This window comes from Taudactylus pleione, unplaced genomic scaffold, assembly GCF_031769625.1.
Source record: "Taudactylus pleione unplaced genomic scaffold, aTauple2 ptg000083l, whole genome shotgun sequence".
Taxonomy (NCBI): domain Eukaryota; kingdom Metazoa; phylum Chordata; class Amphibia; order Anura; family Myobatrachidae; genus Taudactylus; species Taudactylus pleione.
The window spans coordinates 10,791,025-10,812,028 of NW_028284485.1; the positions used below are offsets into that span (position 1 = coordinate 10,791,025).

General features: G+C 36.1%; 1 protein-coding gene across 1 annotated transcript in view; it reads right to left on the reverse strand.

The window, feature by feature from the left end:
• Positions 1-21,004, reverse strand: part of LOC148532140 (cadherin-10-like) — a 497,062-nt gene that overhangs the window by 87,750 nt on the left and 388,308 nt on the right. Inside the window, exon 8 of the mRNA XM_088468269.1 lies at positions 18,891-19,027. Within this exon, the coding sequence (XP_088324395.1) occupies positions 18,891-19,027 (137 nt within the window). The remainder of the gene's footprint in view (positions 1-18,890; positions 19,028-21,004) is intronic.

Here is a 21,004-nt window from a genome sequence, read left to right on the forward strand (position 1 = left end):
TATGGGTGCTACCATCTTGGACAGTGTCACATGATATGCTCTGTCAAATAGATCTCAGTAACTTTAGTTACATGTTTCACTCAGCCTATCAACACCAAGGGCATCCTATTTAAACCAGGAAGTACTGGAAGTTCATTGCCACTACAATGTCTCTCATATAGGATCTATTACCCTTGCTTCTAGTTCTGTATTACCTCCAACATTTTGTTCCAGTATATTCCAGCATTCTGCTTCATTTGTGCTTCCAGCTCCCAGTGTCAGTATGTTACTGCAGCCTGCTTTAGTTGTGCTTCCAGATGCTAGTTCCATTATAATCTGCAGTCATCTCAAGATATCCCAGTAGACTGCTCCAATATATGGCTTTAAATCTGCACTTACCTATCCTCCAGATATTGGCAAATCCTGCTAACCTGCTAAAGCCACTGGCTATCCTGCTAGCCTGCACCTGGTCTTAGTATCTGTTTGTCTGCATTCCTCTGCAGCATCAGTCTCCCAATACAACTACCAGTGGCCTGAAGAATAGCATTATTAGGCTATCCTGGTTCACTCACACTCCAGCACATACAGCCATCAAAAGAGGTCCCAACCAAAATCACCATCCTCCTAGTGTTGTGACATGCTGATTGACTTGGAAACTAGACTTGTTATTAATGCCCATTGAAAAATCCAAGCAGTTATGTAAAGTCTGCTGAAAATATATGGTACCAGGCCCAAATGAGTACATAAACAATTTCTTCAAAATGTTCAAACAAAATTAATTCCAATACTTGAACAACTCTATAATGCAGGCACTGATAAGAAAGTTGTCTAGAATAAATGTTTAAATAATACATTTTAACAGTGTTAAAGAAACATGACCCTGTGGATTTACACTGATATAAAGATATACTGTATTTGTGAGGATACTGGTGTTTATGTGTGCCCTCTTGTCTGTCCAAAGGCTAGATTTCTCTTGACAAATATGAATATTTATAGAAGCATGATACTCCAGAGGTCACAGATCACACAGGAGGCAATCAATTGCAAAGATTCAGCTATACCTGTATTACACAGCACACAATGTAACAATGTAAACAGTGATCAAATAACTAACCATATTAACTCTATGTACAGACATGCTAGTAGTATTAACCCACCTCTTGACAGTTCTTGAGCCCATGTGCTATAGGTATTTAGCATAAATAATGTATTGTCCTTACCAGTTCCAGTAAGGTGTGAAGAGTTACTAATAAGCAAACAGTCCCTGCTGGATTGCACTGTGTGAGTTATCCTCACAGAGCTGATCTTGTTGTTTACAGCTGCTTGACATGATACCCTCTACCATTATGGTAGGGCATAGCTGCTAATTAGACAACTCTTGTGGGTACACAAGATCAACCATACCACAAGTGGTGCCTAATTGAGCATGCTGCTAAAGGATTGAGTATATATGCATAGTTCCTAGCAGAAGCAGCAACTATGACATCAGTCCTTACAGATGAACTTGAACACACACACACACAATCTCTGACTCGGGACTTTTATCACTTGAAATCCCCTGAAGAATACCAGTTCTAGCTATGTCCATTGTGGCTTTCAAATACTTGGGTTGGTCAGCGTACATTCGTCCCCTAACATTACGCTGATGTGGTACCACACCATATAAGAAGATACCTTCTAGGAACAATAGGCTCTCCGTCACTTGTACTAAGGATTTTGACTTCCTAAATTAAGAGAACTTCCCAAGTTTTCCATTCTTTAGTTATGTACCAGTCTTTCTGTAAAATTATAAAGGAGTTGCTTTAGGGCTAACTGAGCCAAATTATTGTGGCTTTATATGTAATAGCTGAATCATTGAAATCTCATGATTGCCTGCAACATATAGACTATCACTGTGGATTGACTGCCATTTGTTCAGTAAGCTGACTGTTAACTGGAAGAAGGTAGCATACCCCTTATAGAATTTCAGAATCATATATTGGAAGGGGTTTATCGAGATAAAACGGTGCAGTCGTTTTTGTTGTTGTCTAAGAAAGGAGACCCAGGAAGACTTTAAGGGAGCCATGAGGATATGTTATGAAGATATATCAAGATACTCCCTATCCAACTGTAGTAGAGTAAGTAGGGACAGAGCAATAAAAAAAGAAACAGCTAATGCATCGTGTGAGCAGCTATTTCTGAAAATATTATTTATATCCAACTAATATTATTTATATCCAACAAAAAATCTCATTTATACAAATATAGTATTCATAAAGATGGACATCACCAAAAGAGTTAATGGTGAGCCTTAACATTATGTAGATCTTTTAATGGATTTCTTCTGTAGGAATACATTGTAAATTAAGTTAATCTTTCACAAAAAAAATCAGAATAAGAGTTCCATTCATGAACTACTGTTCCAACTAATATCATAAATTGATTTTTATGAATACAACTATTTAATTGGCATGAATGAATTTGCTTTACAATATATCATGATATATTGATTCACCTTTTTAAAGGAAACAGAAAAATCATTCTTGCTACTCAGTAGGTAGTCAGTTATAAATAAATTAACAAATGTTAGTTTGTAATACTTTGGGTGAAAGCAAATTACTTACTGATGAGTGTATTTGATGTTAATGTTTCCTTAGGTAGCAGATTTATATCCTTATAAAGTCCAGTTTAACCACAATTAAAGCAATTTGGCTGAATATGTTTGTTGAAAGGATATGCCTGTGGTTTAATTATTGTGGAAATTATGTTAGAGAAAAGTTGAACTGAAATTCATAAAAAATAATCAAATTAAATCATCCTAAATGCTACTGAGAAATCTTAAGAATTATCTGGCATTGGGGATTTGAATCAGTTGATAAAAATGCTAGATCATGGCAGAAGACTGTTAACATGAGGCTAAGGGCTGCATGGTCAATAATGCTAGGGCTACATAAATTATATTTATTATCTTATATCGAAACAAATGAGAAGAATAACTTAAGAAAACACATTATTACTTTACTATTTTGAGATTAATCATCTGAAGGGGAAAAATCAACTCCGCGTGTTTTGTAATTCACTGAGCACTTCCTGGCCACAACTGCCAGGGAATGCCTTAGTTTTTGATTAATTGTTCATCCTGTTAAACTGTATAGAAGACATTTATAGCCTGAAGTTAATGTTTTGAGATTAAATTGTGGTATGGAGCAATTGAATGGTATAATCAAACTAATAATTAAAAATTGGTTGTGTAGCAAAGCTGATCAAAAAAATAAAAATAATGAAAATTGAGTAATCTCTGTTATGAGATTAATCTATTAATTTCTTGTGACTAAAAATTACCCTTTTAACTTTGCACTGAGTTGTGAAAGGTTTGTTCATTATTTAAACTATAAACATACTGTATGCATTTGTAGTTATATTAGAACTTCTCATTTATTATTCTAAAGAATTGTTATTAAAGGAAAACACTGCATCCAGAGGGGCCTATTGAATGATCAATGTCACTTCTCATAGGATTGGATTGATATCACAATAGATTCTACATAGGGCCTGCAGTTACAAAACCAGCATTGATAAGGTTATTTATCAATGTACAAAATCCACCATCATAGCCCACTTAACAACTTGTGTTGACATGGAAATGTATGCATTTTTACATGAAGTACATGGATTTGCTTGCCAAGATGAAAACATCTGATAATTGTGCCTTCTGACAGGAAGTTCTGGGGAGATCAGGGCATTCTTAGCTACATGTAGCCTAGATGCATGCAAACATAATTCATTTCATGTGTGCTCTATTCAAGAAGTGAATAACTATTTGTGTAAGGGCATTTACTGGTTATCAGTTGACAAATACTAAGCAATTGCTCAGGAGCCATCCTATACTTTAAATTGAATTTTTGTTTAGTTCTCATAAAACAAAAGCAATCACACAAGTAATAAATACAAGAAATCAATAATGTGATACATTTATTTTATTGGGTAGCAGATACAATCAACACTAATCAAACATTTGTCTTATACTGGGTACACACTGGCAGATATATTGGCAAATCAATTGATCGGCCAATATATCGTTTGCCCATCATCCAGTGTGTACCAGTGATATGTCTGTGACTGAGTGACTGACGTTGTTCACAGATATATAGAGTCAGCTGTGCTGCACAGCCGATGGAAGATATCTGTCCATCATGCTTTGTGCACAGTCTGACCACCTGTACACTTGTAGCAGAGGGTGCAGGGATAGGGCACAATGTGGCCAGATGACAGATGAAGGTTTTTCAGTATGTACAACTCAATCTGCATATATATATCATTTAGGTGTGTACCCAACTTAAGGCTGGCATCTTTTGCTTTCTTGCATCTTGTAAGTTTAAGGATAAAATAAAAGTTATATTTTATATACTGGGCAGTAGCCTTTATTCCTGATCACCAGATCATGATTTGACAATATGTGAATATAATTTTTTTGTAATCCTATGAGTGCCCCACTCTATAAATACTTTTTCTTTTTTGTCTAACTTTGCACCCTTGCAGTTTAGAGGTAAAACAAAAGTCTCCATTATGCATCAGTAGCTACAGATTTTGTGAAAGTGGCAGTAACAGAGGAGACACACAAATTCAAATATGGAAAAATAAATCTGAATTTAAATATTTTTTTTTTCAAACCTAAATATGCTGCTTAATATAGATGAATCACAATTTACACAATATGTTATTTATTAATTGGATATATATAAAGTGGAAGGAGTCAGAATGCAACATTTTAACTCAGTCCACTGAGTGCAATCCTTGACCTACAACTGCAAATTTACAAAATTACTCACAAAGTGACTCAATGGTGGTAGATTTTAAAAGTAGAAATTGGATGTGAAAAATTATGTACAGTACGTGAGGTGGTTAGACAGGCACAATTGTGCATGATGAAAATTAGGTACCAACAGCTGTGTAAATGACTTTTAACATATTCTGGTTTTTAGATTCAACTGTAATAAAATAATGTCAGAATACATCTAACAAAGTAAAAAGGCAATAAACAGTAATGTAATTGTCTTAAAAAAGTTTAAGTTTTCCAATATCCACCACAAACTACTGTATATTTTAAACTGATAAATAAAATGTTTTTCTTTAGTTGCTATTAGTTTATTGCAGCTCCTTCCCAGTCACTCTCTTTGCTTTATTATATTTGAATTTTTGACCTATTGCCTTTGTAAATAGTTCTTCCAGTTGGCAGCTCAACAAAGACAGATGGTTGACTTTATGAAGCAAACTGTGCTTGTGAATATGAATTTCACATTCAATATTTATGTGTCTTTTAAGTGGGCAGTTTAAAATAATGAATTGGGAAGCTAAGTATAACATTATTTATTTTACTTTCCATCTTTTTCTGTAAATGTATTAGCAAATGTATGCATTTCTTTAAAAATGACATACATCTAATAGTGTTAACACATGCTCACATAACCATTTTTTATTTCTGTCTCTTCACTATTTTTATTTTAAGGGGCATGTAAGTGAGGTAGATGCTAGCATAGAGAACACTAATCTCTACAGTAATGAACTGCACATGTTAGAGTGCTCTTTAAAGATTTTAAAGCAGATATAGGAGAAAGTAGAACATTGCAAGATGCAAATAAATAAACTGTCTTACAGAAACATTTGAAAAGTCATCAAAAATATCATATCACACCATATGTTGATGGAAATTTACATTTTCTGGCTTCCAAAGTCAATTAGATCCAAACCAGCTGACAAAATAGTACTATATAAGTTATAACTGGAATAAATGGCCTTCAGACATTGCATTACTCCTCTTATTCCCACAATTCTGAAGACCAATCTCCAAAATAACCATAATCAGCAAGATTTTAGAAAAAAATATATTTTAATCCAACTTGCACACTTCTTTGGTTGTGATGTCTCAAAATATGTTTTCCCTTCTACTATAGAAAACAGATGTGCTGTAAAGCACTGGATGGTATACTGACAGACTCCCTAAGCATATACCTGGAAAATTAACATAGTAAAGTGGGCTCAGTATAACTCTATACCTAAACACACATTTTACAGATCCATTCAAAATGTGAAATTGAATATTCCATAGCATTAAAATCATATTTTCTTAGTCATAATTCAAACTGATAAAAAGTAAAAGTTATATAAAAGTATATATAAAAGTGCAAAGCCCCTTCAACTACACCCCACTACACTGTCTGTCTCTAGAAATATGAATTGCTAAGACTCCCTTTCATTTGTTTCACAGTTTCCATAGATTAGACAATTTGGAAACATTCCAAAAACATTCTAACTGTTTTTAAGAATATCATAGGTAGGTTGCTCAAACTGAAATAAGTCTCAATAAAATGCCTGGTCAAAAATATTTACAGTAAAATTGAAATGGGTGAGTTATTGTTTGGCCGTATTCAACATTTTTATTGTACTTTTTTGCAAAAAAAAAAAGACTGAAGATGCGGTAGTCATTGAGCTGATCTGTTAAGAATTCCTATTTTTCTGGTCTCTTTTCAATGATAATTTATTTTACTATAAGTGTATAAGTGTGGATATACATTTAAAAATGCAGTTTGAAGTTTGTGAAATAATTATAAGTTAAAAGGCGAATGGGGAATAAATTAAATGGAGAGGTGGAGGAAATGAATTACAGGTAGGGGATGGTGGAAGGGCAATGATTTACAAGCTGGTTGGTTCCTGTCAGTATTCATAGATGGAGATTGCTACTAGAAGTGTTAACCCTAAACCATTCAAACATTTCTACATAAATAGGATTATTAAATATGTACTACAAAAATGAAATGGGGGTTTAAGCTTTGCCAAGAAAGCCTAGTGCAAGCAAGCTACTGTAGGGGATACTTTTAAGAATTCCAGTGAAATTCATGTGTGGACCAGTTCTACTTAAGACATTACAAAAGTTTTGCAGCACAATACAAAAAATATACTTAGTAAAAATGGTACTTAAGTTATCATAAGTACAACAGAAAAAGGAGGACTCAGGATAACAAACACAGGCTAAGAGTGGGGAAACTCTATCAGTATCAGAGTCATTGAATGGACTTGTAGACCAGTGAAAATGAGTACAGAGGGTTAAGATGATATTTGAAAAGACCTTTCAAACTAAGAGGTATGGGGAACATGGGGAAACATAATACATAGGGGCTGATTCTGAGTAGCATGCAGACTTTTGCTATAGCCATATCTGTGTCTTATGGTAATACTGTGGCTGATTTAATTAATACCGAGATGCCCTCTTGCTATGTTTTGTTGCAGTGCAGTTGCATCTCAGTACATCTTTACTTCAATCATTTTTATTAAATAATTTGTAATGAAAATTACATATGCAGAAATACAATATAAATATGCAAAAGTATAGGATACAATGAAAAAATGCAGACAATTAAACTAGCAAATAAATTATTGCAAGAGGAGACAAATAGACTAGTTGACCAAAATCAAGTAGCTCACTGTGACGGTTTGAGGGAATGTTTATCTGAAGCCATAGAGTAACAAATGTGTTTGAGGGCATCAACTTCCTTCCCCTCATTAACATATAAATACTGAAAGAACCATTTCACAAGAAGACAGGAAGGTAAAGTAAAGTAACAGACTTCAAAGGGTACCATTTCAGAACTGAATTTAGGAAATTACCTTAAATAAAGAAGGAGGGCGGAAATTTCCATAAAGTGTCTCTAGCCACCAATAATATCTGATCTACAGAACCAAGTACCAGTACCAAGTAGCCATCAAAATTAGGGCTATAAAGGGGGTACCACTGTAATAAAGTGAGGCTAGAGCTGGATCTGGAGCCATGGTAATTTTTATAACTTTAGACATTAAATCAAAATGAATGAATAACAGAGCAAAACCAAAATATATGGAAAAGGTCACATTTATCAGAGCATTGATGCCAGCAATATTGTAAGGAAGATGGTAACATTTTATGTAATTTAATAGAATTAAGGTACAATCTATGAAGCAATTTCAATATCTCAACATGGTTGGTACACTTAGCAATACAAAGTAAAATACTATATATTTCCATTGTGAAGTAGTAAAAGTACAGTGTACATCTGTTTTCCATCATATTTGTACAGCAGTTATATCAGAAATCACAGCCTGCATATAAATTTGAACCAAAAGGTAATTTGTCCTGTAGAGGAGCTAGAGATTAGTCTGCTCAAAAACAAAACTGGTGGTAAACAAAAGCCATTAGTCAATTCACACAAATATCACACACAATGAACAATTTGGAGGTATCTATAGTGATCGGTAAAAAGGATATTATAGATTTCTGAGGAAAGCATATAATTGATTGTAGACATATCATTCGTAATCCAAATATTGAGATGTAAATGTGGATTTAAATAAATTACTGCTTTGAGGGATAAGTTTCAGGAAGGTTGTCCCCAGTCATCCCTTTGAAATACATTAGTGTCTAAGACCTGAAGAGCATCAGACACTGCTAGTAGGTAGAATTTAGTCAGCAAATGGACTGTCTGAACTAGGGATTACCCCTTGAAGGCCACAGAGGTGTAACACTTATATAGCTAGAGTTCAGCCTATAAAAGTCTTTCTCTGCATCTAAAATAAGCAACACAAAGGGTCAAATGTAATAGGGTGAGAGTTTAGAAAATGTGGGAGTTTAGCAGTAAACTTTCTCATTGGTCAAATTTTATCTTCAAACTGGTAAAATATATGGATGAGAGTTTAAATCGTCAGAATTTTATGAGTCTAAAACATGCAAGTTTGCATATTCTCAGACTCTATTACATTGGCTGAGTTTAAAAAGTGTGAGAGTTTACTGCTAAACTCTGACATTTTCTAAACTCTTACCCTATTACATTTGGCCCAAAGTGTTCTTTTCAGTGTGAAACCAATTCAATTTTGCCAAGTACCATACAAATATTGTTGAAAACCTATCAGTCTAGAACAAACCCCACCTTAACAAGAAGGAGGAAGAGGGGAGACAGACAGTTAGCTAGAAGCTTAGTGAAAATTATAACATCTGTATTAAGGAGAACTATAGGCCTAAAGTTCTTGCAGTCAGAAGGGTCCATACCCAGTTTAATGATTGTGAATCTTTTGGGCTTCCAAAAGTTCAGTGGGGAGATGACCGAACTTTGTTGCCTTGTTAAAAAGATTTACCAAATTAGGGGCCAACTAATCACAAAAGATGACATAGAAATTGTTATTGAAGCCATCAAGCCCTGAATATTTACTGCTAGAATGGTTTTAATATTTTTTTGTACTTTCTCAAAGGACATAATAAGTGAAGTTAAATCATCTACACTTAGAGATGGCAAATGAAGGCCAGAAAGTGATGGCTTTACTAGTAGGTTGCGGGATGAAACTGTTGGATGGTAAATTATATAAATTAGCATTATATATATCAAAGTGATTTGAAATCTTGTTAACTTTCTTGTTCTGGGCATATTCTATTATGGACTTTCTGCCCCTTAATATATGGTTAAGCAGTCTACTGGCTTTATTACTGGCCTTGTAATACTTTTGTTGGCATTTAGTAAGGGTTGATTTCAACCGAACCATAAAAAGTTTCTGGAGTTGAGATCTCATAGAAGTTATCAGATTTTTCTTAAATTCTGGAGTGGCAAGTTCAGTTTTGAAATTCAGGGGTTGAGAGATAACATTCCATATCTTTTTGCATTTTAAGATAGTGTTTCTTTAGACAGAAACCTTGTTGAGTACAGTAGTTGTCCAGGAAGAACTAATTCAAAGAACACCAATAAGCTAATATTGTATAAGTACTGTGTCAGCTGGGTAATTTGCAGTAGTATATTTAGACAGGGAGAGCATCAATCCTTGCACTGACTCAGGTGATCAAAGGAGGTGCTCAGAGAACCAACAAAGTCTCACCACGGGTCCAAAAGGGAAGGATTCCAAACCCAAATTAAAAGGAGAATGGCCTAACTAAGTTATGGGCAGAATCTTAACAGTATGATTGAGTTGGAGAGCACATGTTGTGAACATTAGAAAAACAAAAGAGTAGTGTCTCTCTTCTGGGAACACAGTACTTCAGACATTGTAAAATCAGATAGAAATTTTCAAAAAGCAGTTGCAAGACTCAAATCCTGAGGTGAGATACTTAACCCAGAAACTCCAGACCTGTTGAGAAAACAATCAGGAACTGTACTGAAGTGACATCAAACATTAAGGTCAAGAACATCACAAACCTCTCTCATGAAAAGGAACTGACAGGAAATAGAGGCATAAACTAAGACTAAACTCTCCTGGAGGTCATTTAATGCTCCCACTAAAATATCTGTCAAGCTTGTTACATGCATGAATAACCAAAAGAGTTGCTGGGAGGAGTGATTGGCATTTATAGGAACAAATCACTCCTCAAAAATGACACAGATTTACAACAACAGATTTGACCACTTGCCTGGCGTAGTTACATCAGATGTAACCATGCCAGATTGGGCTATCCCTGAACTACTGTAACCTCCTCCTATCTGGCCTCCCCAATGCACATCACTCTCCTGTCCAGTCTGTCCTCAATGCTGCTTCACAGCTCACCTTCCTCTCCAAATGCTCTACATCTGCCTCCCCTCTCCTACAATGCCTCACCCATTCCTCTCCCATTTACAACTTTGACCTCATCTCCCTTCATTCTCCTGTCTGCCCTCTTTATTCAACAAATGCACGCAGCCTCTCATTCAAACTAATTACTTCCTCCCACTCCTGCTTCCAAGATTTTGCCTGTGTTGCTCCCCACCTTTGGAACTTTCTCCCTCTTCCCATCAGACTCTCCACCTCTCTAAAATACTTCAAATGGCTCTCAAGACTCACTACAGTACTTCATCAAATCCTTCCAGCTCTCATCCTAACTACATGCTCCTTCCTCCCTATCTATCCCATCTGTGTCACACTGATTTGTCTGCCCCTCCCCTTTAGAATCTAAGCTCTTATGAGCAGGGTCCTCTACCATCTTGTGCTTCTCCTAACTTTACTTTCATCTATTTATTACTCCCCACTAGGGTTCCTAACACTTGGTTGCTTATGCTCTGTTACTTATCTGGGTGTTATGGTCGCTAATGTAGCAATGTATATTATCCATTTCCTTGTCCAAAATTGTATGGGACTGTATGTCTCTGGTCAATCTATTTGCTTATGTACTTTGTAAGGCACTGCAGAACACTTGTGGCACCTTATAAATAAATAATAATAATAATAATAATAATAATAATAATAATAATAATAATATATGACAAGTCAGAAATGCTCTGTGGACTGCTGCTGTAAGATTATCTTTCAACAGCCGCCAGTCTTAGAGGGACTTCTCAGCCAGTCTGCACCCATACTCCTACCCTAGTGTCTGCCAATCACTGCAGGGTGCAGTGATTGGCCAGCCCAGGGACACAATCCATCTGGCAGCAGCAGAGAAGAGCAGCCACCAGTGAAATGTACACAGTGACTGCAGAGAGCAACAACTGCAGGGAAATTGTAAACTCACAATGGTCATGATTATCGATGGCCTGATGTATTGTTTAACAATATTTTAAAATTGATGTTAATGTCATGTGTTTCAAAAAATAAATTTTTTATAAAAAGGTATTGGATACATTTTAAATATAAGTTTTTGACATAATTGAATTCTAAAAAAAAATTACAATTTCTTAGCGGTGTTTGGAAAAATTATAAGCCAGATAAGTGGTAAAAGACTGACACAGTTAAAAAAGATTTACCCATCATTGTAAAGGGCCAAGCATAGCTGATAAAGTGCTATTTGCACTAATCATTATAAGAGGAAAATAGTGCATCAGTTCATATTTCTTATGTATTGTGCAGTAAATACACAAATTTGTAGTGTAACAATAATGCAAGTGACAACAGCAATACTGTTATACTGTACTGTACCTTTCAGTATAAAATAACAACTGCATATTCTGTCCATCCTACATGGTGAGTCCAGAATGGAGACATGGATGACCAATAAAAATTGTTAAATCTAAGATGGTGATCCATATTCAATAATCGGAATGCCGCATTGTGCAGCTGCTCCATATAGGATGACATCCTGTGAGTGAAATGTTAATAATAGTAGAGTAGGGCAAAATGTATAAAGGTAATACCTAGGAAGTAAAGAAAGGGGAGCAGATTAAATGGTATTATATTGTGCTTATGATGTATGACCAGTTATCACTGCTTAACCATCCCATAAAGAAGGGAGGGGCACAGTATAAGTAGATACACTATATGGATAAAAGTATTTGGCCATATCTGTTAATTATTGAATTGAGGTGTTTCAATCAGACCCATTGCCACAGGTGTATAAAAGTAAGCACCTAGCCATGCAATCTCCATTTGCAAACATTTGTGATACAAAATGGGTCTTTCTGAAGAGCTCAGTGACTTCAAGCGTTGTACTGTGATAGTATTCCATCTTTGCAATAAGATGGTTTGTGAAATGTCATCCCTTTTGGATATTCCATGGTCAACTCTAAGTTATCTTATTAGAAAGTGGAAGTGTTTAGGAACAACAGCAACTTAGCCATGAAGTGGAAAACCATGTAAAATTACAAAGTGGGGTCAACAACTGTTAAGGTGCCTGGTGTGTAAAAGTCACCAGTGCTCTGTTGATTCCATAGCTGAAGAGTTCCAAACTTCCACTGGCATTAATGTAAGCACAACAACTGTGTGGCGTGATCTTAAAGGAATGGGTTTCCATGGCCGAGCAGTTGCATGCAAGCCTCACATCATCAAGTCCAATGCCAAACATTGGATGGAGTGGTGTAAAGCACACCAACACTGGACTGTGGAGCAGTGGAAACATGTTCTGTGGAGTGATGAATCACACTTCTCTGTTTGCCAGTCAGACGGACAGGTCTGGATTTGTTGGATGCCAGGAGAACGTTACCTGCCTGACTGCATTGTGCCAACTGTGAAGTTTGGTGGAGGAGGGATATTGGTATGGGGCTGTTTTTCAGGGTTTGGGCTAGGCCCCTTATCTCCAGTTAAGGGCAGTTTTAATGCTTCAGCATGCCAATACATTTTGGACAATGCTATGCTTCCAACTTTGTGGCAACAGTTTGAGGAAGGCCCTTTTCTATTCCAACATGACTGTGCCCCAGTGCATAAAGCAAGGACTATAAAGACATGGTTTGATGAGTTTGGTGTGAAAGAACTTGAGTGGCACACAGAGCCCTGACCTAAACTCCATCGAGCATATTTTGGATGAACTAGAGTGGAGATTGCAAGCCAGGCCTTCTCATCCAACATCAGTGCTTGACCTCATAAATGCTCTACAGAATGAATGGGCACAAATTCCTACAGAAACACTCCAAAATCTTATGGAAAGCCTTCCAAGAAAAGTGGAAAATGTTATAGCTGCAAAAGGGTGATCAACTCCATATTAAAGTATATGTATTTGAATACAATGTCATTACAGTCCCTGTTGACGTAATGGTCAGGCATCTGAATACTTTTGTCCATATAGTGTATTTCAGAGTGGTTTAATTTTAATCCAATAAAGAAAGGGACAAAAAGTGGTAGTTAGTAATAACTACATTGTTATTAGTTCTAATTAAAGTTAGTGATAATAGGTGATAACATGGTACACATCAATAATTCTAAAATAAGTGAATGGTGCTAGTGTTTTATATACTGTAGTGGTATTGATGAGAGTCGTATGATATATTAAAAATAATAAATTGAGATCTTGCTGGGAATTTGTAAAAGAATATATATTATTTTTAATAATAACCCTATTGGTAAAAAAACCAGGCATCAGGATTGGTAAATAGCATTGACAATTAAAGATAATTTACTATGATTGGAAACAAAAATAAGCAATTGGATTGACAGATAGCGCTGCCAATCAAGGATATTCTATGATTGTTATGATTGTTTGATTACTGCCATTTAACATTACTCATGGAATCCATAAGCAGGCTGGTTATGTAAACAAGCCCCCCCAAGGTGAATTGTACAGCATACAATGAAAACCACCAGCAGTGACGATGTCCCAACTCAGGTACAGGATAATCTTATCTCATCATTGCTCTACTGGTATTCTATCTCTGCATGCCCTCAGAGCATACATGAGATAGGACTCATGCAATGCCCTTTGATATCAGGACTCTAGTTCTTGGTGTGTGCTGACAGTAGAATCAACCACTAGTCTTCTTTTACACCAGTACTTAACCACAAGACTCTCATTTTCTGTATAATGCTGAGACACACAGAATGAAAGCAAAAGCTGGGGGACTCATATTGAAGATCTGATCTCTATTTACTTATCCTTTTGTAGCACAACACATACTATCTCCAGTAAATTAATATGCAACAAATTCTTATGCTAGTTTAGATGAGCACCCACAAAATTAACAAATAGCTTTCTTATGTGTAAAAACTTTGAGTCATCAATCAGCATTTACCACTCATAATAGTGTGTTAAACCTTTAGGTGTAATTTATAGATCACCTGTAAAAGGTTAATTACCGGTGACATTTACTTTGTGTGTTTACTATTGAAGGACCCCTGCAGCAGTTATATTTTTTATATTTTTTTTCGCCTCTACTTACTTTGGGATTATTTAGCTGAAACGGACTCAGAATGGTGATTTCTAATACAATTGGATATTTAGGGGTAGATTTACTAAAGCTTCTAAAACAGACAAGTGGTGATGTTACCCATAGCAACAAATCAGATTCTAGCTATCATTTCTTAGTTGCATTCTAGAAAATGATACACAGAATCTGATTGCTTGCTATGGGTAACATCACCACTTGTTTGTCATAGAAGTTTTAGTAAATAAACCCCTTAGAATTGTGTGTCCATTTATTGTGAAATACAACCAGCAATATTCACCCATTTAATCCCCCACATTTAACATATTCATAATAAAAGTTATATTTTATATTTATAAACAATGTAAAATGTAAAATCACCCCTCAAGAGTCCACAACTGTTTTGTTCATGTGCATTAACACATGACCTCATACAGTAATTAACATACAAATCTGGTGCAGAATAAAATACCTTTTGTTTTCTTGAAGATTTTCAAGAACGTGATAAGTGACAAGTGATAAGATCTGGCTATGGGCTGTAGCCCCAGAGAGCAGAGCATGTCCCCTGGTGAGTGTTTCAGCAATGTGGCAGTACTTCCATAACAGCTCAAGTTGCACAGTTCCATGGTTTGGGGTTGTCTCATGTACAGGAGCATCTGACTGGGCCCCAGATTAGGGGCCTACCCAGTCAGATACTAGCCAGGCATCAGTGGTTAGAGAAACTGAGGTTCAGGTATCCAAGATGGAGCTCCAGAAGGGGCTCAATGGGAGCTCCAACTCACTGGCAGTTGAGTCCAGCAGGTAGTGCAGCAGAGGAACAACTCTGACAGGAAGATCTAATGCCTCAAGCACTGGTGGAGCTCTGGGGAAAAGCACCAACCATCTTAGGACTCCAACCCATAACCCTTGGTGCATCTTTAGGCTCATCATTGATGCATCTTCAAAACTTGCACCAAGCGTATGTTAGATGCATTGTCTACATTCTAGTATGGCCTCCTGTGTGAGTGATTGTGCATCTTTGGATGCAACCGCTTACAGCTCCTTAGCCATCCCCCTGTTACTTCCCAGGAATGCCCACTAAATTCAACAGACCATACATCTGATGCTGTTCTGCAACTGTGAGTGCTAACAATCAGGGTGCATGTGTTGTGTAACTAGGACACATGCACAGGCTTAAAACATTGGCCAAAAGCATGCAGCAAAAACACTGCTTTGTTGCATAGTTGCATACATGTTACTGTAATTATATTTTTCTGAAACTTGTTACTTGTCTGTTAGTATTACAATTTTTTTGTGTTTTTTTTCTGTAAATCCTGTCTGTGTTGTATGTGTCTGAGTTGGGTTTGACTACTGTAATTAGTTAGATTTTTTTTCTGTTTGTGTTAAGGGGAAGCTATAGATATAAAAAGGAATGGGTTGATTTAACCATATATTTATGATGTGTGTCCCTTTTCCCCACCAGGAATGGTGGACATTTTTTATAAATAGCATGCACTTAGGTGGTAGAAATCACTGCACATTGTATAGTTAATCTGGTAATTTGTAAGGCAAAATTACCAGTGATTTACAGAGATTTCAGACCCATCCACAAACTGGTAATTAATAAATCATCATCACTAGTCTTCATTGAGTTAAGTATTATATGCTTTGTATTATATTCAAAGGGGTATATTTACTAAAAGCCATGAGTTTAGAACTGGAGATGTTGTCCATAGCAACCAATCATATTCTACTTAACATACATCTAGCCCAGTCTAGAATATAATAGCTAGAATCTGATTGGTTCCTATAGGCAACATCTCCACTTCTAAAACCCTGCATTTTAGTAAATATACCCAAAAAAACTCAATAAAATATGAGTTAATTTCCTAAGTATCTGTATTTGACTCAAGATGGCAAATTGCATCCCTGGCAGACTAACTGCTCTTTGATTTGGGGCAGGTAGGCTAATCATTTACAAATTAGTCAAAAATTGTACTGAAAAAAGTTCATAGGGGAATAGTTTTCAGTAAACCATTTACTGTGTGCACAGTTTATACGTTGCATGATTTCCAAAAATAAGACGGTGTTCAATAAATTACCCAGTATCAACCGTTTGGAACAGAGGAACTGATGCTATGGCCTTTGCAGGTAATTTAATTCCTTTAACTCATCCTTCATTGACATCCTCATTTACATAAGCAGTCTTGTTATATATTTGAAAATAATCTTGAAAAACCCTGTGGCAAACAAGATAAAGGCATCAGATCACATTTACTTGGATGTACACTTAGGGCCTGATTCAGTAGCAATTGCTAATACAACTATGTACGCAGATCGAGCGATTGTTAGCACATGCATATAAGCAGCACTGCAAATACGTATGCACAGAGGAATCCATTGCAGAGTAAGTGACAGGCTGTGAGCATTTGGGGGTGGTGACAGAAGAGTGGTTGGAAAAACGCAGGTGTGCCTGTCAGTTCGAACGCTGTTGCTTGGGTGTGTATAAATTAGCCGCAGCGATTGCATATGCAGCTTGAGAGCCCACTGCGTGCAGTTTCTGCGGCTGGTCAGACATGTTGTAAATGATGCGTACCTGTGCGATGTGTATCGATGGTACCAATGTTTACTCAGAAGAGCGACATTGGACGGATGTGAGAAATCAGTAGTGGGCGTCTTTATGGCGCCAGAACTTTGGGAAGCATTAGCATATTTTGCAGCTGTGCTCCATGCAAATTCGCAGTTGCAATCGCAATAGCGATCCTTACTGAATCAGGGCCTTAGCGTCCAAATCACTGTACAAGTAACTTGATATGTTGCTTTCAGAAGATCTTGTAAGTGGGATATTCTTATAGCTCATAATTTTATTTTTACATTTTTAAACTCCACCAGGATCACCTATCTTCCTGTCATTGGTTTTTGCATCTACAAAAAAAAAATAAAAGATGCTGTCAATTATGCCTACATCTACAAGCTTATCTTCGCTGCATGAGATATTTTCTCATTGCCCTTTGGACAAGTATTGAAAAAATAGCAATGTCTTTTCACACACAATCAATTGCCTGAATGATTTTAATTCCACAAGCAGAATTGCTATATTTAGTCAGTTTACCAATTATTACAGTACGTAACAGAGCACAAAAAGGGCACTGTATTCATTTGGTTTCCTAAGACAGGAAAGCCGTAGTTCAGATGACAGGCTGTAACCTTCTTTATCATTTTAAAACAAGATTGGCTGTAGGGTATTTTGAAAAAGGAATAACTCTGCACTCCTTGCTGCAAGATTTTCCAATATTAATTTCATATACGGTAAGTGTCAACATTTTAGTTATTGTTGCTTTCTTTAACATGTAGAATGTTACTGTTGTCTCTGCAAATAAGCCTACATTATATAACTGGATTCAAGTTCAATCTACCTACTGCCCACACTTTTGTGATTCTTTTACAAGGCAAATGTATCTGTGACACCTAATAAGAAGAAAGTTGCTGCAGTCCAATCACATATCACTATTGCTCCAAGATGTATACAGTGTTTTGTGGAATTGCAGTAGGGTGGTTAATACTGTAAATACACATGACAGTGTCTAAGACAATAAATAATATATTTTGAATTCGATATATATATATATATATCCAGAACAGGTCCAAACTCTCATCCTAATCATATATATTGTACATAACTTGATGTAGTATATTTTTCAATCTATACATTAAACCATGTCAACTACACTACTGCCGCATGTACCTGTGGGTAGTGTACTTACTTTTATTTAAATATCACATCAGTAAGGATTTTATATACAGCTATGCATATTTCCCTATATGTTGTAACATTTTATTACATTGGGAAAGATTTTAAAGTTGCTCACTTTCCACTTATATTAAAATATTAAAATAGAGAAATCAGATTTTTTTTTTCCAAAGTCAAAAGCTTTTTTTTTCATTCTCCTTTTATGAAACAATTTTGTGAAAGTGGTTGTTTGATGAGAGCAATTTTTCACAACATCAGGATAATAGTGCTGTTTCCTCTCACCCGCATGTAATGATCAGTAAAGTAGAACCCCTAAATAATGTGCATTAAGGTGATGAAGAATTAAAATAACATTTGAAAAGACAGACCATATAGGTCATTGTCCCAAAGGTTACATGTATGCCATTTAGAGACTGGATGAAAATAAAAAGCTTTGAAAGAAACTATAACATTGACAATCAGAGAGAATCAAAGTGTGACCTGAGGGAAATTCAGAATTTCTGTACGTACTCAGACTGAATGTATAAATAAGTTGTTCATCTGAAGCACATCATTTTTAAAATATTACGGTTACAGAACAGGATTTTGGCGATTAGAGTAATTGATGATAGTGCAATGAAGAATACACAGTAAACAAGTATGATTATGAAATAGCTTACTAATTTCCGTAGCGATAATGCTAAGATTATGCCACTGGGATATTTCACGGTCCAAAGGTTTTGCAGTATAAATTGATCCATTTCCTGAGTGTATATTAAAAATTCTGTCAAGGTCAGTATGGCGATCCAGAGAAAACCTAGTAAGAAAAACATGTTTATGGAATAGTATTTACTCTTACTGTAATTTATATTTAAGCATTTATAACACATATCTAGCTATAAAATATCTATATCATACAGTACATATATTGTATTCCACAGTATGTTCCATATCATGTATAATTTTATTTGTTTCAACTGCAGTTCACTTTTTTGTCAATTTAGATGCCATATGCTCTAATTATTATTGGCAGTAATGTCTTGTTTTTTTATCCCTTCTTTTCTTAAATACATAATGGCAGTAGTTTGATGCTTGCCTAGAATAATATAACAATACTGGGTTTCATGACCATTGAGGTAGGTATTTTATATTTTGTTTGGTTCTGTTGGTGCTTGCTTTATAGAGGGGAAACCACTGCTGGTCTATAACAAAGTGTAAGGAAACTGCTCTGGATATAAGTGTGAAGATTAAAAAGAGACAACTAGAAGATAAAATCAGAGTGGGTGTGGGGAAACAGAAACAGGAAGAAAAGAGAAAGTCAAAGTGATTTTGAAAGGTTAGACAACCAAAGAAAACAAGAATCAGGCAGGAGGAAGAGCTGGATTGCTGACCTATACCGTAATTATAGGAACATACTATAATAACAGCATTTGCCACTATAATTATGTGGTGATGTAAAATACCAAGGTATAGGATACAGCTATATATATGAGGGTTGTTCAATAAGTTAGGTAACAAGACCCTCATTGTGTAAATTTATGTAACTCATACATATACATACTGTATAATCAATAGTATGGCCTTGATACAAATATTTTTTCCACATAGTCCTCATACTTGTCTAAAGCCGTGTATCCACTAGCAGATACTGGCATGACTATATGATTATGACATCATAATCATACCATTGTTCCCCTTCCACCTGCAGTGTCTACACTGAATGATTGATCGTTCAGTGTAGGCACATCAATCATCTCTGAACATGGGCAATCTGTCGTTATCGGAAGATTGACCAGCATGTTCAGTAGATAATTGATGTCGGAAACGACCAGCGGGAGCATGCATCGCTGGTCATTTCCAACATAATAGTGCCCGATTTGTGCATGATTTGTGCATGATTACTGAGCGATTGCATGATTATGATGTCATAATCGTGCAATCGCTTAGTAACATCGCATAGTGGATATGCGGCTTAAGCATTTGTTCCAGTGATACAGCAAGGCCTCTATCCTGGCATAAAATAAATTAGTGTCAAGCATATGATGCCTTGCTGAACTTCACTATCAGTTTCGAAACACCATCCACCCTGGTGCTTCTTCAATGGTCCAAAGAGATTAAATCACTCTGTACCAGGTCAGGGCTCTAGGGAGGATGGTTCAGTACCTCCCATTGGCTGACCATCTTGAACATCTGACCTGCCATTATCAAAGGCAGTGCACCAAACCGAAACCTTTTCCATGACATGACATTATATTTGTGTATCTCAAGAAATGGTGATGAATTTCAGTGCTGATGTGCCCTTTATATGCAGAAATCTGATCAAACTACAAATTCAATGTTTGACTATATTCCTGCCAGCCCCACCATCTTAAAACTGACGTTGGGACAGTATGACTAATATGAGGTGCAGTCTAATGACCATGAGGAGAAGCAGTGGTCTACTTGCTCTGGCCTGGAGAGAAATTAGAATAAAATAGAGAACATTAGACACATGAGAGCTTTTGTTACCTTACTTATTGAACCACCCTCATACCATAATTTTTTCCTTGCTGACTTATTTCTATGAAGACTGTATTTTTTATCTGATAAAGGGTGTGAAATTTGTGAAAAGATTTCTGGGCCACCAATTAGAAACAATCTTTACGAAAGACCTCTACTGAATAGTCTTGGTCTGGATCCAGACTGTGACAAACTGGGCTCAGACTGTCTGATAAAACATTTAATACAGTTATATTTGTCACTATCATTGTCTTTTTTGCTTGTTTTTGCTCTGCTGTGTTAGACCAGGTTGTGA